This window comes from Cervus canadensis, chromosome 26 (genome assembly GCF_019320065.1).
Source record: "Cervus canadensis isolate Bull #8, Minnesota chromosome 26, ASM1932006v1, whole genome shotgun sequence".
NCBI lineage: Eukaryota > Metazoa > Chordata > Mammalia > Artiodactyla > Cervidae > Cervus > Cervus canadensis.
Window position 1 is genome coordinate 18,336,248 of NC_057411.1, and position 17,465 is coordinate 18,353,712.

Here is a 17,465-nt window from a genome sequence, read left to right on the forward strand (position 1 = left end):
GGTGATGCCATCCAGCCATCTCATCCTCTGTCGTCCCCTTCTCCTCCTGTCCCCAATACCTCCTAGCATCAGGGTCTTTTCCAATGAGTCAACTCTTCACATGAGGTGGCCAAAGTATTGGAGCTTCAGCTTCAGTATCAGTTCTTCCAAAGAACACCCAGGACTGATCTCCTTTAGGATGGACTGGTTGGATCTCCTTGCAGTCCAAGGGACTCTCAAGAGACTTCTCCAACACCACAGTTCAAAAGCATCCATTTTTCGGCACTCAGCTTTCTTCACAGTCCAACTCTCACATCCACACATGACCACTGGAAAAACCATAGCCTTGACAAGACTGACCTATGTTAGCAAAGTAATGTCTCTGCTTTATAATATGCTAACTAGGTTGGTCATAACTTTCCTTCCAAGGAGTAAGCGTCTCCATATGCAATCACCATCTGCAGTGGTGTTAGAGCCAAAAAAAATAAAGTCTGACACTGTTGCCACTGTTTTTCCATCTATTTCCCATGAAGTAATGGGACACGATGCCATGATCTTAGTTTTCCAAATGTTGAGCTTTAAGCCAACTTTTTCACTCTCCTCTTTCACTTTCATCAAGGGGCTTTTTAGTTCCTCTTCACTTTCTGCCATACAGGTGGTGTCATCTGCATATCCGAGGTTACTGATATTTCTCCTGGCAATCTTGATTCCAGCTTGTGCTTCTTCGAGCCCAGCATTTCTCATGATGTGCTCTGCGTATACATTAAATAAGCAGGGTGACAATATACAGCCTTGATGTACTCCTTTTCCTATTTGAAACCAGTCTGTTGTTCCATGTCCAGTTTTAACTGTTGCTTCCTGACCTGCATATATGTTTCAACCATTAGAACAGGACAAATACCTTTTTTTCTACTCATGTTCTCTGCACTTTCTCACATCCCATTTATACTTCAGCCTACTTTGGTGTAGTTTCTTCCAAACCAATTTTATAAAAATTTCTCTGGTTAAGGTGAATAATGATCTCAATTATGTCAAAATCTGTGAAGATTTTCCAATAGGTTGCATGAGTAACCTCTCAGAAACATTCAGCAATCACCACTACTACCATCTCCCCCTTGCAGTCTTACCTTATCTCAACCTTTTTTGAATCAGTATTCTTTCTTTTGTGGCTTCCATAACATGGTATGCTTCTCTTCGATCTCCTTTGCTTGCTCTTCTGTTTGACTTTAAAATTTGGAAGGAGCCAGGACACGGCCCTACATCTTCTCTACTCAGGCTATTACTTAACTTTGGGGAGTTTACCCACTTGCATGCTTCAAACATCATCTATTTTTCTCTGATTTTCATCTCCTTCCTAAGTTGCTCATATATTCACATGTCTACTTCATGACTCCTTAGTTCTTGGGATTCTAATCACAACACATCCAACACCACACTACTCATCTTCTACACATCCAATTCCTCCTGAAGTCCTCGTTCTTATAGTCTATGATACAACTGTCTGCTCCTTCCTTGTCTTCAGTCCCTTCACATCTCTAATTGTGTTTCTTATCTATTCTACTTCCAATATATTGCAAATCTGACCACTTCTCTCTGTCACCAACTTAGTTGAAGACATCATCATGTCTTATCTGCACAAGCACATTAGCTTATAGTTATTCTACTAAATTTTACTCTCACTCTCCACTCTAAAACTAAAGTTTTTTTTAAGTTTTTATTTTATTTCATCTCTCTCTCCTGCAAGAGTTTGTTGCTCATTTCTGCATACTCAGCACCTACTCCACAGCCTGACACAGAATACACACATAAATATTTTTGGATGAATAAATAGATATTTTGTAGTAATTTGTAGTCAATAAATAGTATAGTCAAAGATTTGTTGAATTTGGAGAAAAGGATCTTGAAGTTGAGATAATAGAAGAGATGCAATTTGGGATAATAGCAAAATCTAGAATATGACTATGAAAAAGAGTTCAAGGTGGGTTAGAGACCAAAATCATTGAAGGAGAAAATTTCAAGGTATTGAGAAATATTTGAATATCATCTACATGGTTACTCAATTCACCTGATTTTGTGACATGTGTAGGAACAGAGAGAAAGAGACAGTGAATCAGGAACTAACACCTTTGAGAACCAGGACTTGTAGATGAATGAACACAAAATCAGGTAAAGAGTGGTACAGCCCTCCCCCTACTAACTGCAGCTGATTGATTCCAGGACCGGCCTTCCATCCAGTTAATACCCAAATCCATGGATGCTCAAGTTTCTTATATAAAATGATGTAGTAGATTCAGCGCTCTGCGTCCACACATACAGAGGGTTGGCCTTAGAGTCTTAAGCTAAATCTGTTAAAATGAAACCTAGCAAGCTGAATTCTATGTAATACACATATAGAGTAATATGAAAATTTGTTGGATATTTTTCACTGCTCCCAACCTACAATGATGATGTTGAAATGAATACAATTTAGAACTTAAAATTTCTCTTTACGATTTCCTTTCCTTACATCAACTTATGACAACATAATTCAAACAACTAGAGAGAAATACAATATTTTAGACGACAACAAACAAATTAAAAGCAGTTATTTTGGGAATAACATAAGGAGTGATCTCTAAGATGCGTTCTCCATTTGCTACCACAGAAAGCTAATGATGCCTGAACAGAGTTTGAAGATTCATTCCTCATTTGTATTTAAAAATGACTCTTTGTCTAGTAAACGAATGTTTATAACAGAGTCACAGAACTTACTTATGTAACTTTATCAATAAATTGTTTCTCATTTGGTTCATACTATGCGCAGTCAATTCAGCTACCAGCAGGATACCTTTTCTTGTAGAGAACGATAACTGCCTTATATATAATGAAAATAATAATCTGGTATATTTCCTAGCACATAATCAAAATGATATACTTTTGGAGAGGACAATTTTGTAATTTTTCAGGTAAAAGAGTTAAGAATTCTTTATATAAGGTAACATTTTTTAAATGCATTTACATGCATTCAGAAAAGTTTAGAAAATGCTCATTTGCTCACACAAGTTTTTTCCACAAGATTACTCATTTATTAATTTCAAGTCCTGTTCAAACTGCACAGTAAGTGATTATCCAAATATCTATACTCAACTGGATAAGAGGAAAGAGTCCCTTAAGGAGTTGTTGATGTTTATAGAATATGACAGGTTGAGAAATCTAGCTAGGGAAATCAAGAGTAATTGTTATGTATCTCTGATTTAAAATTTTATCAGTGCTTAACTGGCTGTTTCCCATGATCTTATAATCTTATAGGTCTCCCCATCCAAACCTATGTGGGGTTCAAAGCACTGGAGAGTAAATATATTTGGGGATTTTAAAAAAATATTATCTGAATTTGACTACAATTAACATTTATCTGAAACTTGTAGGTTATACTGTTAGATTAGGTATAGGTGTTTTCAAGAATAATCATTTATATTTCATTCATGTAAAGAACATTATGCAAAAACCATATTCAAATAAATTATTATAATATAAGTTCATAGGCTAGTTTGTGTACAAAAATAATTTCATTAACTTGATATCTGTGGCATTAATCTGAATTTGCAATATTCAGAAAAATCTCCCCAGTCTGGCCTTGTACCTGCTTGATGCATTAACCAGTGTCTTCAAGCTACTTGGGTTACGGATCAGCTTGTCCAACATGTTGACAATTTCTTCGAACTTAGGCCTGCTATTTCGATCTTTCTGCCAGCAATCCAGCATTAATTGGTAGAGAGCAGCAGGGCAGTCCATGGGGCTTGGCAGACGGTAGCCTTCCTCTACGGCTTTAATCACCTGTGTAAAGTGAAAGAGAACAGGTCCCCCAACGCCACAGATTAAATACAGAATAGCTTGAGAAATTTCCCACTGCTCAGTTGTATCCTTACTCTTACTCTTGCAATAACAACCAGCATCACTGCCTCTAACACTCCCCATTACTCCTTTTGCTGCAAAATATGATGAAAAGAAATAATAGGCTATCATACAATATAAGATAGGCTTTCCTCACTTATGATAAAGAAAATAAATGGTAATCATTTTTACCTAAAATCTTGATAAAGAATTATTTGTAAAATTAATTGACATAAAAGCAAATAGTTCATGCTTTATTTATCCTCACATTCTGGAATCAAATAGAGATTAACTTTTCTAGTGATTTCTCTGAAAATGTAATGTCTTTTTAATGAAAAATTATGTGTAGAATCACATTTTTTAAAATAATAGAAGCACAATTTTACTTCTAAAGAGACTTTTGGATGGCAAGTGATGGATAAGTCAAAGGCTAAATTAGCATAACTGTCTCATCTATCATTTAATAATATCAAGGTCTGGCTGTTTATTATCATCTACTGTTTTCAGTCTGGAATTTGGAATGACTGTTTAGTTGTGTGAGCATTACAAACATCATTGATTTAAAATGCAACCACACATATAAGCATCAATCTAATTGTGAGATTTTTTTTTTTTAATCAAAAACATTCTTAATGTTGCTGCTGCCATCAAAATATCTAACTCCAGAAGAGAATTGTTTATGTTATCAAACAATAATATATATTTCATTCAATTATTTAAATTCTAATATTTAAATGATACCAAAAACCAATAATGATGAGCATATTTCTCAAATCCTATTTGAATATTTTCTTAATGATTGTTAAGATTTGACCTCATAATTAGAAAAAATAGGATTAGAATAGAGAGTTTATAAAGACAATTTTGAAAGGTTGGAGAGAAATCAGTCTTCTAATGATAAAGGAAAAAACATCTGAACAAAAGCAGGGGCAGATGGATGAAGACAAAATGGCAGATTTCAGGGACATTTATCACACACGGGTAGAGGGGATAGTAGAGAAAATTTTTGAGAGAAAAGAAGTTCAAGCCTTTCATGCTGGTTGACTTTTGCTGTTAATTTTAGGTAAGAACATTTATGGGGGTGGGAAATGTTGACAGGTATAATTTGGAGCTTGTTTTATTTGAAGTAAGTTTAGGCAACTGCAGATGGCAATTAGCAGGAATCTGGCTGGAGTACAGGAGATATTTGGGCTGATAACATGAATGTGAGGGTCATCAGCACTCGGTCACAGCTTGAAGGCAGGTGTAGTTTATAGCTCCCTGGGAAGGACACAAAATAAAGGTTCCTGAGAAGCACCAATAGTTAAGTTCAGGCAAAGAAATAAAAAGAACTCAAGGACTCTGAGAGTCATCTACTGCTTTAGTTGACTCAAAAACAAAACAAAAAGTTAAAAGGCAAATCATAGTAGGAAATATTTTAAAAATTATAACATACAGTTAACATATCTTGTGTATTAAAATCTCACGCAGTATTGAGAAGTAAAATAATAAACCAACAAATAAGAAATAGGTACTAATCAAAAATTTACAAAAGAAAAAAGTGCTAAATTGATTCTGAGAAATTGTTATCACTAGTATCAAATAAATGAATAGTAAAAATTAAAAGTGCCATTTGCACTCCTATATTAATGAAAGTTCATTTATTAATTTGCTTATTATAAGACTCTACATTGTTTATAAAGACAATGGTTATTCTATAATAATGTCTATGTAGCAGAATTAAATGCCTTAATAGAGTTTATATCATGAAGTATTTTACTATGCAGTGAAAATAGTCATTCATATTAACATAAAACCTGATATATCCTTATAATGTGCTTGTCCTCAAAACTTGATACTTAATTATGACACTTAATTATGCCTATTTTTTTTCTTTGACATCTATTTTTAAAAATTATTTTCTTTCCTTCTCTGATCAGCTAGTCTTACAAGTTAGGGGTCCCCAAACTCCAGGATCTAAAACCTGATAATCTGAGGTGGAGCTAATGTAATAATAACAGAAATAAAGTGCACAATAAATGTAATGTCTTTGAATCATGCACCCTCTTTTTTCCTCTCCCAACATCCCATACCCTAGTCCATGGAAGAATTATCTTCCCTGAAACCTGTCCCTGCTGCCAAAAACCCTGGGGACTGCTGTTATATGTGATCATGAAATGAATAAATTAAACCAATTCCTTAGTTTTAAAGGAATTTGTAAGTTATTTGATCTGAGAAATTATTTCAAGAATATATTACTTAATTTTATTTTCAGCTGTAATTTTATATATAGATATAATACTCTGTCTCTAAGTTAACTTAGAAGTTGGCCCAGTAATTAGGTCATTGAATTTAATTCTAAATTCATCTTTAGAATTTATATTTAAAATAGATTTAGTGCTATAATTTTACATTTTATATTTGGACATTGTGCAGTTTTGTTTTGTTTTTGTTTTTTTCATTTTTACCTATTGTTCCTTTCACAGCTTGAGGGAGAAATGAATGGCATTACTACTCTGGTGGTTTGTGAAAAGATAGAAATCTACCAAAGTTCTATGTAGGCTGTTCATTTTACCATAAAATTTACAATGTATGGCCAATGAATCATAATCTAATTAATTGACTTATATATAATAAGAATTATATTTCTTAATGTACATGATTGAGATGAACAAATGAAAAGATAAAAAATAAATAAAAAGATAGCCAGAATTTTTACAGACAACCTGGTACCATTTCAGACTTTATATCTGAAATATTGTCATACGCTATGCATTTTCTTGGCACTGACATGTAAATCAATAGTCTGAACACAATTTAAAGAATGCTGCCTCTCCTTCCAATATATACATCCCAACACTGAGCACTATTATGATAAGGCAGTAATTACCTGGTGGTGACTCTGATGGGCCCTTTCCATCATGTAAGTATCAGTGGGTTCATCTTTCAGGTACATACTTTTTGGGAATGGTTTGCTTTTGCTACCCACAGAGCTCTAGTTAGTATATATAGGTTGGAATGCCTGATCCACAAACATGAACTCACACCTAGCATATCATGTAACTAGAATATCCACATCATAGTGAAGGATCTGTGAGCTTTTCACATACATAAGGATATGCTGGTAAATATGCAACAACTTTCTCTTCTTGAGGGGAAAATAGATTTATAACATTGCTTTGTTGTTGTCATTCAATTGCTAAGTCGTATCTGACTCTTTGCAATCCCAAGAACTGCAGCATGCCAGGCTTCACTGTCCTTCATTATCTCAAATTCATGTCCATTGAGTCAGTAATGCTATTTAACCATCTCATCCTCTGTCACCTTCTCTTCTTGCCTTCAACCTTTCCCAGCATCTGGGTCCTTTCCAATGAGTTGGCTCTTCACATCAGATGGCCAAAGTACTGGAGCTTCAGGTTCAGTATCAGTCCTTCCAATGAATATTCACGGTTGATTTCCTTCAGCAGCGACTGGTTTGATTTTCTTGCCGAACAAGGCACTCTTCATGAGTACCACAATTCAAAAGTATCAACCCTTCAGCGTTCAGCCTTCTTCATGGCCCAACTCTCACATCCATACATGACTACTGGAAAAACCATATGCTTGACAATAAGGACCTTTGTTGGCAAAATAATGTCTCTGCTTTGTAATACACTGTCTAAGTTTGTCATTGCTATTCTTGCAAGGAGCAAGCCTTTTTTAAAAATTTCATGGCTGCAGTCACTCTATGCAATGATTTTGAAGCCTAAGAAAATAAAATCTGCCACTCTTTCCACTTTTTCCCCTTCTTTTTGCGATGAAGTGATGGTATCAGATGACATGATCTTAGATTTTTGAATGTTGAGTTTTAAGCCAGCTTTTTCACTCTCCTCTTTCACCTTCATCAAGAGACTCTTTAGTTCCTCTTCACTTTAGCCATTAGAGTGGTATCATCTACGTATCTGAGATTGTTGGTATTTCTTCAGGTAATCTTCACTCCAGCTTGTGATTCATTCAGCCTGGCATTTCACATGATATCTCTGCATAGGAGTTAAATAAGCAGGGTGACAATATACAACCTTGAAATACTCTTTCCCAATTTTGAACCAGTCAGTTGTTCTAAGTCCGGCTCTAATTGTCATTTCTTGTCCTGAATGCAGGTTTCTCAGGAGACAGGTAAGGTGGTCTGGTACTCCAACTCTTTAAGAATTTTCCTCAGTTTGTTGTGATTCACAACAAAGGCTTTCACATAGTCAATGAAGAAGAAGGCTTTTTTTTTTTTTTTTTTAAGTCCTTGTTTTTTCTATGATGAATGGATGTTGGCAATTTGATCTCTGGTTCTTCTGCCCTTTCTAAATCCAGTTTGAACATCTGGTAGTTCTTGGTTCATGTACTGTTGAAGTCTGGATTGAAGAATTTTGAGCCTAACCTTACTAGCATGCAAAATGAGTGCAATTGTCCGGTAGTTTGAACATTCTTTGGCAGTGCCTTTCTTTTATATTGGAATGAAAACTGACCTTTTCCAGTCCTGTAACTACTGCTGAGTTTTCCAAATTTTCCAGCATATTGAGTGCAGCAATTTAACAGCATCATCTTTTAGGATTTGAAATAGCTCATCTGGAATTCCATTACCTCCACCAGCTTTGTTCATAGTAATGCTTCCTAAGGTCCACTTGACTTCACACTCCAGGAAGTGTGGCTCTAGGTGAGTGACCACACAATTATGGTTAACTGGGTCATTAGGACTATTTTTGTATAGTTCTTCTATGTATTCTTCCCACCTTTTCTTAATCTCTTCTGCTTCTGTTAGGTCCATACCATTTCTGTCCTTTATTGTGCCCATCTTTCCATGAAATGTTCCCTTGGTATCTCCCATTTTCTTGAAGAGATCTCTAGTCTTTTTTATTCTATTGTTTTCCTGTTTCTTTGCATTGTTCATTTAAGAAGGCTTTCTTATCTCTCTGTGCTATTCTCTGGAACTTTGCATTCAGTTGGTTATATCTTTCCTTTTCTCCTTTGCCTTTCACTTCTCTTCTTTTCTAAGCTATTTTTAAGCCTCCTCAGACAACCACTTTGCCTTTTCGTATTTCTTTTTCTTGGGGATGGTTTTGATCATCGCCTCCTGTGCAATGTTATGAACTTCCAACCATAGTTCTTCAGGCACTCTGTCTTTTAGATCTAATCCCTTGAATCTACTTGTCACTTCCACTGTATAATTGTAAGGGATTTGATTTAGGTCATACCTGGGACTGGAACTTCACTGTTGCTCAGACAGTAAAGAATCTGCCTGCAATGCAGGTTCCATACCTGGGTCAGGAAGATCCTCTGGAGAAGGGAATGGAAACCCACTCCAGTATTCTTGCCTGGGGGTTCCCATGGACAGACGAGCCTAGCAGCTACAGTCTGTGGGTTCACAAAGAGTCAGACATGATTGAGTAACTAACACTCCAAACTCCTGAATGGCCTAGTGGTTTTCCCTACTTTTTTAAATTTAAGTCTAAATTTTGCAATAAGGAGCTCATGATCTGAGCCACAAGAAGCTGCAGGTCTTGTTTGTACTGACTGTATAGAGCTTCTCCATCTTTGCCTGCAAAGACTATAATGAATCAAATACTTATCCGATATAAACACTCCCTTTATTTCAGCTGCAAGCTACCGACACAATCTCATTCAGGTGGAAATGTTCTGAAAATTCTCTATTATGTGCTGGTTCCAGCAACCACTATACACAGTTCATTATCCAGAAGCAACAAACCTCACAGAATGCTGGAAGGCTTTGAAAGGCACCAATGAAGCACAAACATGGGGGCAACGTTTGATAGGATTAGGTGTCATTATTCGGGATGCAGTTTATGTATTAAATCAGACATTTCTACATTGTTCTTTATTCCCAGTGACTCTTGCCAGGTGACAACAGGTTATAGATGTGACCCAGGGCACTCTGGACCACCTGTGCCCAGGTACAAGCACAAGAGAAGAGGTGTCTTTCACCATGATGACCAAGGTTATTGATACTGAAGAGCAGGAAGCATTTGAACTGCTTTCACACAGTTGGGGCAAGGAGAAATTTGTGTGGACCCCAGGTAAAACTCGAAGGGGCTCTCTTGTTACTTCTTTATAACAACTGTGAACAGAAAATGCTTACCTCCAAGAATGAAAGACTGATTCAGCCTACCAGTTAAGCCACCATGATTTGCCAGGTTGTTGGTGATGGGAAGTCAGAATGGATGCTGGAGGAGGGAGAGGTTAAGAACTATATGAGGTCCTGAGATCAGCTGAGGGGCTACAATTTGGTCTGTAATTGGCCTCTTCTGAATTTTCCTTCAGAAAGAAAAGCCTACAGAACCATGGAACAGATGCTTCTGGAACTTGTGTCGAAAAGTTGCTTTGTGTTGCAAAAAAAGTGGAGCATAGCAACCACAAAAATCTGTCTCACATATCTTCACTTGCAGGCATGGTAACTGACCTACAGACCTTAACCCTAACACCTCTAAAATCCATCATCATATTTACACCAAGGCCATGGTTTGTATAGACTGAAAGTGAAAGTTGCTCAGTCATGTCTGACTCTTTGTGATCCCATGGATTAGACAGTCCACGGAATTCTCTAGGCCAGAATACTGGAGTGGGTAGCCTTTCCCTTCTCCAGGGGCTCTTCCTAACCCAGGAATTGAACCCAGGTCTCCTGCATTGCAGGCAGATTTTTTACCAGATGAGCCACAAGGGAAGCCCAGGAATACAGGAGTGGGGAGCCTATCCCTTCTCCAATGGATCTTCCCGACCCAGGAATCAAACTGTGGTCTCCTGCATTGCAGGCAGATTTTTTTTTTACCAACTGAGCTATCAGGAAAGCCCTTGGATAGATTACTCCCAGTCAATTACTGAATATGGTACTGATAAGATAGACGCATTCCTATGAGCCTCCTACAACAGCCAATGTTGGCTTGGGGACTCCTTGGCAGCCTTGGCAACCTCTCTTAGAGGTACACTTTGGTCTCAGATGCTGGCCTCCACCATCCTTCCTCTGATATCTATCTGGGACCAGATTTGCATCACAGTCTGACATCTCTCCCAGCTTCCTCTCATCCCTTCCTCTTTTTCCTCACAAGTATTCCCTTTAATAATACCATGTATATGGAATTTCCTCTTGACATAGGCTTCTTGGAGATCTAAACTAGTCCAGGCATTATATCATAGATTGTTGTTCAGTCGCCAAGTCATCTCTGACTCTTTGCAACCCCATGGACTGCAGCACACCAGGCTTCCCTGTCCCTTACCAACTCCTGGAGTTTGCCCAAGTTTATGTCCATTGACTTGGGGATATCATAGGTACTAAGATGCAAAATATATGTATATTATCTGCACTCATTTTTAACACATATCTGCAAAATAAGAATTAATACACATTTTACAAGTGAAACATGTGACATTCCAGAAGGTTAACCACTGCACACATTCACACAAGTAACAAGTGGCTGTGGGAAGATTCACATCTAAGTTTCTCTGGCATGCAATTATGTAGATCTTTCTATCTAAGCGCTGAGTCGCTCTACTGAAATGAGAAATTATTACCTCCCCAGAAAATAATTTGGGACAGGTATGGCTACTACTCCATGGAGTCAGACTTCTTCCACCATAAGAAAAAAAATTAATATCCAGAATTAAAATGAGCTATTTTGAAAGATAGTGCATTCTTCATCACAGGAGATGTGAAAGTGTAGGCTGGATTAGTGAGTGGCAGGAAATTGGTAGGGAAACTTCAAGCATCAGAATGAGCTCTGAAGAATTAGGTTCTACATTGACTGTCAATGCTTATGTTGCTTGGTATTTACTCGAACCTTCACAGATGAGTCCTTCAGTTACTTCATAGATACGAAGCTCCTCCAAAGTGACTGGAGTTTAATAATTTCTGGAAATTATCTCAAATGCCATAGAAATAGTTTCATATAGACTGATTTTTTCCCCTAGTATTTCTTCCCTGTTTCCAATAGCTATTAAAAATGTATCAAGTATGTATTTTTCTTCATACAGCAATCTTAGAGAATTCCAGAGATTAGAAAGATCTTAGAAATCTTCTGTTCAAATCCATTTCCTTTATAATAACTGAAGCTGACCAACAGTTATAGAATCAAAGATTATTCTATTCTTTTAATTTAAGATTTTTGTTTTAGTTGTTTTTAAATAGCAAGGTATGGAAATTTTAGACTGATATTTGTTTATGTCTCACTTTTTCCCAAAGGGTAAGAATTTCCATGAAGTTACCTACCAGTCCCTAAACTACTTACTTGCATCCAAAGGCAGCATTATCCTTAGAAGACCAATAATCATTTGTCCAGTAGACTCATTGAGACCAAGAATAATTTGCTGTCAAATATTGGTAATTTGGAGTATTTGGGTGAGAACTAAACTCCTCATACTTTAGTTAATTATAGTATGCTGTATGTTACCATAAACTGTTCTTTTTTGTTTTGCCATTAAAAACTTCAGCAATGCTATATACATATACACACATCATTCTATCCCATCAGAAACTGAAATAAACAAACAAAAAATTGACAGAGAAAGGGAGGCGCATCCAGTACAAGGTGAGTTCACATCCTTCTGGAGTCAAAGATATTTGCCACCTTAAAGGTAAGATTTCAGTTCAGTTGCTCAGTCATGTCCGACTCTTTGTGACCCCATGAATCGCAGCACGCCAGGCCTCCCTGGTAAGATTTAGGCTAACAGAGATGGTGTTAGAAATTTGAATGAGAAAACAGCATTGGAACATGTATATTGCCATATGTAAAACAGATGACCAATGCAAGTTTGATGCATGAAGCAGGGCACTCAAAGCTGGTGCCCTGGGATAACCCAGAGTTTGGGGTGGCGAGGGAGGTGGGAGGGGGCTTCAGAATGGTGGGACAAATGTGCCCCATGGCTGATTCATGTTGATGTATGGCAAAAAACACCACAATATTTAAAGGCAATTAGCCTCCAGTTAAAATAATTAATTAAAAATTAAAAAGATAAAACATAAAAGGAGAGAAAAAAACGAAACCTGAGCGCTTAAATTTTTTTTTAAATGTATTGCTTAAAAAAGTTTTTAAAACACTTTGTAACTTATGGGCTTAACTATGTATTCATGCTGTTTTTCAGTCGCTAAGTCATGTCCAACTCTTTGCAGCCCCATGGATTGCAGCACTCCAGGCTTCCCTGTCCTTCATCAACTCCCTCAGTTTGCTCAAACTCATGTCCATTGAGTTGATGTGGCCATCCAACCATCTCATCCTCTGTCGACCCCTTCTCCACCTGCCTTCAATCTTTACCAGTATCAGGGTCTTTCCCAATGAGTAAAAGAGATTGTCACTAAATATAAAAATGCAACCCATGCCCTCTTATTTTGTTTCTTTTTAAGTTCTGAAAAATGTTGACATTTAAAATGTTTGTTGTAAACAAGGAAGCTTCTACTGACTACAGGATATAATCTTAGCTTCCCAAACTTGAATCAGAGTTCATGGCCTGATATTTACCTAAAATCATATTCATCATCTTAGTTGATTTTTATTATATGTTGTCATGGCTTTTCTCTGTGATGATGGAGGCAATCCTAAATCAAAAGAAATTTACTGCAGCATTCTGTCTCCCTGACACAGCAGAAGGGCTCCTCTGAGAGATTTAGATTATTCTGCACGTCTTGGTAACGTAACATTTTCATGGTACCAAAGCCCTTTTAGAATCAGACAATATCTAGAATGCAGAGATGATAGAATACATCATTTAAAACTGCCAAATCAGTACTTCTATTTTGCTTTCTGAGAATCATTTTTCAAAAGTCATCATGATTTTCAAATATAGTAGATCTGCCATGTTTCTTGGACACAAATTTTGATAAGAAATTGGGGCATACCAAACTTAATATTTAGCTTGCTGAGAAAATGCAAGGCATGTGTTGGACATTCTAGTAAAGGCAGACATTTTAGAAAGATCTTTAATTGTATAGTGATTTTCTGTAAACCTCATTTAGGTTCTTAGAAAACCCAACCAAAGCCAAAATATTAGCTTTTATTTTTATTGTGTTCTGAAAATATTACATTAGCACTTCCTCGTATCTTCTAAATAGTTTTAAATAAAGTTATCTGAAAAAGTATCATGACACTCTAATGGCTGAAAACAGGAAAAATATTCGTTCCCAATCCTTCACACCTGTTTCTACATCCTTTTCCATGTAAATTTAGATTGTCCATTCACAACGAGCTGACTATGGGAACTGGACTGATCCTCTGATTATGGGATTGGACAATGGAATGTGCGGGCTGAAGTGCAGTTGGGCTTATTCTCACCCTTCAGTCACAGGGCAAATGAGCTCATATCTAGGCTAGCCTGCTGGTCTCTGACAGAAGAGGAGGGCCATGTGGAACACAGCCAAGGTGTACCAGTATATGTCAACCAGTCCACAGGAGCCTGAGCAAGCACAGTCCAGATCAGCAGAAACGCATATGAGCTTTCACCTAACATTATATTCTACTTTGATCTATCATATTTGTGATAGATAAAGCTATGTCAGGCATAATGGTCAATAATGTGAGTAATAATGCTACATATATTATACACATATTTGGGAAGGACTAAAAATAATTTCGAGTGACAAAATCAGAATTAGATATATCTCAAGAGTGAGAAGGAGTTACAACACCAAATAAAGGATAAATGTTTTCCTCGAGAGAAGGGAGCAGACTTACTGGCATGACAGAATGAAATACTTTCATAAAGACTAAAGGAAACAGTGCATTGACATGAGCCTTGAGAGAAGTCAGAAGCCAAACCATATATTTCAAGTTAGCATTAGGCATTTATCTGGAGAGTGTAGCAAATAGTAAAATAGGTCTGGTCTCTGTCTAGACTAGATTAATCCATAGTAATTATTACATAGTGAATTGAATATTTTATATTCAATTAGAAGACTGATTCAATTGGAAACGGTGTGGAGGTTAGGTATAAAATTTTGAAGCGCCAAGCTGAAATTTCTGGCATAACTTGTCATATTTTTGTGGCCTAAAGAAAGTCATTTAATCTCTCCAGCGTATTAACTGGGACACGGATAATATCCCTCTGATGAACTGCTAAACGTGCAGTGAGTTCATCACTTTGGCCACAGTCCTGGCCCTGAAATCATAAAGTTGATGACAGCAGGTGATATTTTCTCTCAAATTTAGAGAAACATAAAAGTCAGCATCCCTTCACTAAGTCAAGCAAACAGGGCACGAAGAAAACTAGTTGTAGCAGTTGTAGATGAAAAAAAGAAAGGGAGAATCACTGCCTTGCAGTATGCTCGCTGAGAGGCAGGAATCAATCAGCCTAATTTCCTATTGCTATCCAAGAAGAATGCTGTTAAATATTTCTTGGGAAAGCCAGAGGGCGACCCTGGCTTCTCATCTAGGGAATCTGAAGGAGGCAGGCTGGCTTAGGGCAGCATAGAAGACGGATTCTTTCCCAGCTGAGCCAATAGGGAAGCCCAAGAATACTGGAAAGGGTAGTCTATCCCTTCTCCAGCAGATCTTCCTGACCCAGGAATTGAACTGGGTTCTCCTGCACTGCAGGCGGATTCTTTACCAGCTGAGCTACCACAGAAGCCCAGGACACCCTGCAATAGTATCTAATTAAGAGGGGACACTGGTAGAACAACCAAGAAGAATGTGCTGTCCTCTGGTGAAGCAGACATGAGTGAGGCATCATAAGAGGCGATGAGGTGGGGAGCAGGCAGGCAGTGTGGGAATTCTCGGACATCAGCTGGAATACAAGGATCTCTCAGAGAGGAAGGCAAAAATCTGACAATTCTTCCTTCCCAATCTTGCTACCTGGTGTCAGGCTGACCCTGACATTACAGAATACACTTTGAAATGGATGTAGGATTGCCTCTGATTTAGACTGGACTTGGATTTTTTTATCTGAAAGTGAATCTTAATTACTAGCATGGTACTGCTGATTCACCAAAATGCAGCTGAGAGCTACAGTACCTGTGTAATAATCCCTAAAGGCGTAGGAGAGGGAGACTTTAGATAGCCTGGGCGAAAGGAGTAATTGGGGAAAACAAGAAATGTTTTAAATCATCATGGTGATTTATTGAGCTAAGCTTGTTCATTATGCTGTTTTTTTCTACAAAGAAGTAATGAGCTATTAGTTGTTAAATCATTTAAAACAGTATATGGCATAAAGTATATTTTTGTTTTTGATACAGTAAGGACTTAATAAATGTTAGCTTTTATTATAATTATTTATTTGAAGAAAAATATCAAATTTCAATGTGATTCAAAATAGAAAGGGCTGTATTGAATAGTAACAATGGAAAATTACAAAGGCAAAAACCAGAGAGTCATGGGTCAAGCATCATTCTGAAGCTGAATAGAAGATTCTTTTCTGGGGTCTTTAATTCCAGGATTCTATTATTTTAAGCTTGAATTATTTCTCCATATGGGAAAAAAAAGCTTTTTTTTTCTTTTTACAAAATTAAACAGACAATATAACTCTTCCTATACTTTTAAATGTAAAGAAACATAGATTATTTCTTTTTATTCTCTAAGAGCATCCACTGTTAAATCAATATCATTCATCCTTTTCATATGGAGTACTAGCTCCTTTTATCAAGTGCATGTCATAAAAACTTGCCTGTCAGTATTCATTCTTTGATGGCTCTTTTTTCATTTTTGAAAATGATACTGACATGAAATAGGTGAAACATCACGATAGTATAGCTAGAACTGTCCTGGCAAGGGACTAAGCTTTTACATAACAATAACTTGCTTTCCTTTTGCTAACTTATTTTGAGGTTTTACATAAAGGATTTTAATAACAACAAAACAGACCAGAGGTTAAGCAAAGAGCATTTCACTTTTTTAAGTATCTGTCATTTTCAGAAATACACATATATATACACACATATACACACATTTACTTGTGTGTGTGTGTATAAAAATTTCATGACTCAGAGAACTATATCTCATTTCAAATTTTAAGGGGACTAGTTCTGTACTTACATCTTGGTTGGTCATTTCCCAGTAGGGTCTTTCTCCATAAGACACAACCTCCCACATCACGATTCCATAGCTCCAGACATCACTCGCAGAGGTAAACTTTCGGAAAGCTATAGCTTCTGGGGCAGTCCATCTGATTGGAATTTTGCCTCCCTAAAATTGAAAAAGAATAAATAAAATTCCCACATACTTCAAATGTATCTAGGGATACGCCTGCCTCTCTGAAAAGATGTAGAAAGAGATGTAGCATTTTTAAGTGAATCTGTTTGACAGCATGCAGTCTCCTTTCACATATCTCAAGCCCATAAGCACTTGTAGACTGACTACTAATTGGCTGTCCAGAAGGCTTCTAGTTTAAATTCTGTTTGACTGCTGGAACACATACAGGACCCACATCTCAATTACAGTATCAGGATGGCAACTTTAAGTGGGGAAAGCAGGCAGTAAGGCAAATCAATAAGGTATACTTTGAAAATAAAGGACTCAAATTCCCAGGGTATCACTTTTTCCTTTAATATAGGGATTGTAAATAGAATTTTTTGACTGCTGAATGCAACCCTGAGAAGTTTCAAAGTTAATAAGACAAGCATGAAAATCAGATATATTTAAAAAAAAAAAACTTAGTTATACTTTCTCCTGACACTGTGC

The 17,465-nt window shown here is 36.9% G+C and overlaps 1 protein-coding gene across 5 annotated transcripts in view; it reads right to left on the reverse strand.

The window, feature by feature from the left end:
- EPHA5 (EPH receptor A5) overlaps positions 1-17,465 on the reverse strand; it is a 385,548-nt gene that overhangs the window by 13,699 nt on the left and 354,384 nt on the right. For all 5 annotated transcript variants that reach the window (XM_043447888.1, XM_043447887.1, XM_043447885.1 and 2 more), the window contains 2 exons: positions 16,821-16,970; positions 3,599-3,792 (listed from right to left, as the gene is read on the reverse strand). In XM_043447888.1, the coding sequence (XP_043303823.1) occupies positions 3,599-3,792; positions 16,821-16,970 (344 nt within the window). The remainder of the gene's footprint in view (positions 1-3,598; positions 3,793-16,820; positions 16,971-17,465) is intronic.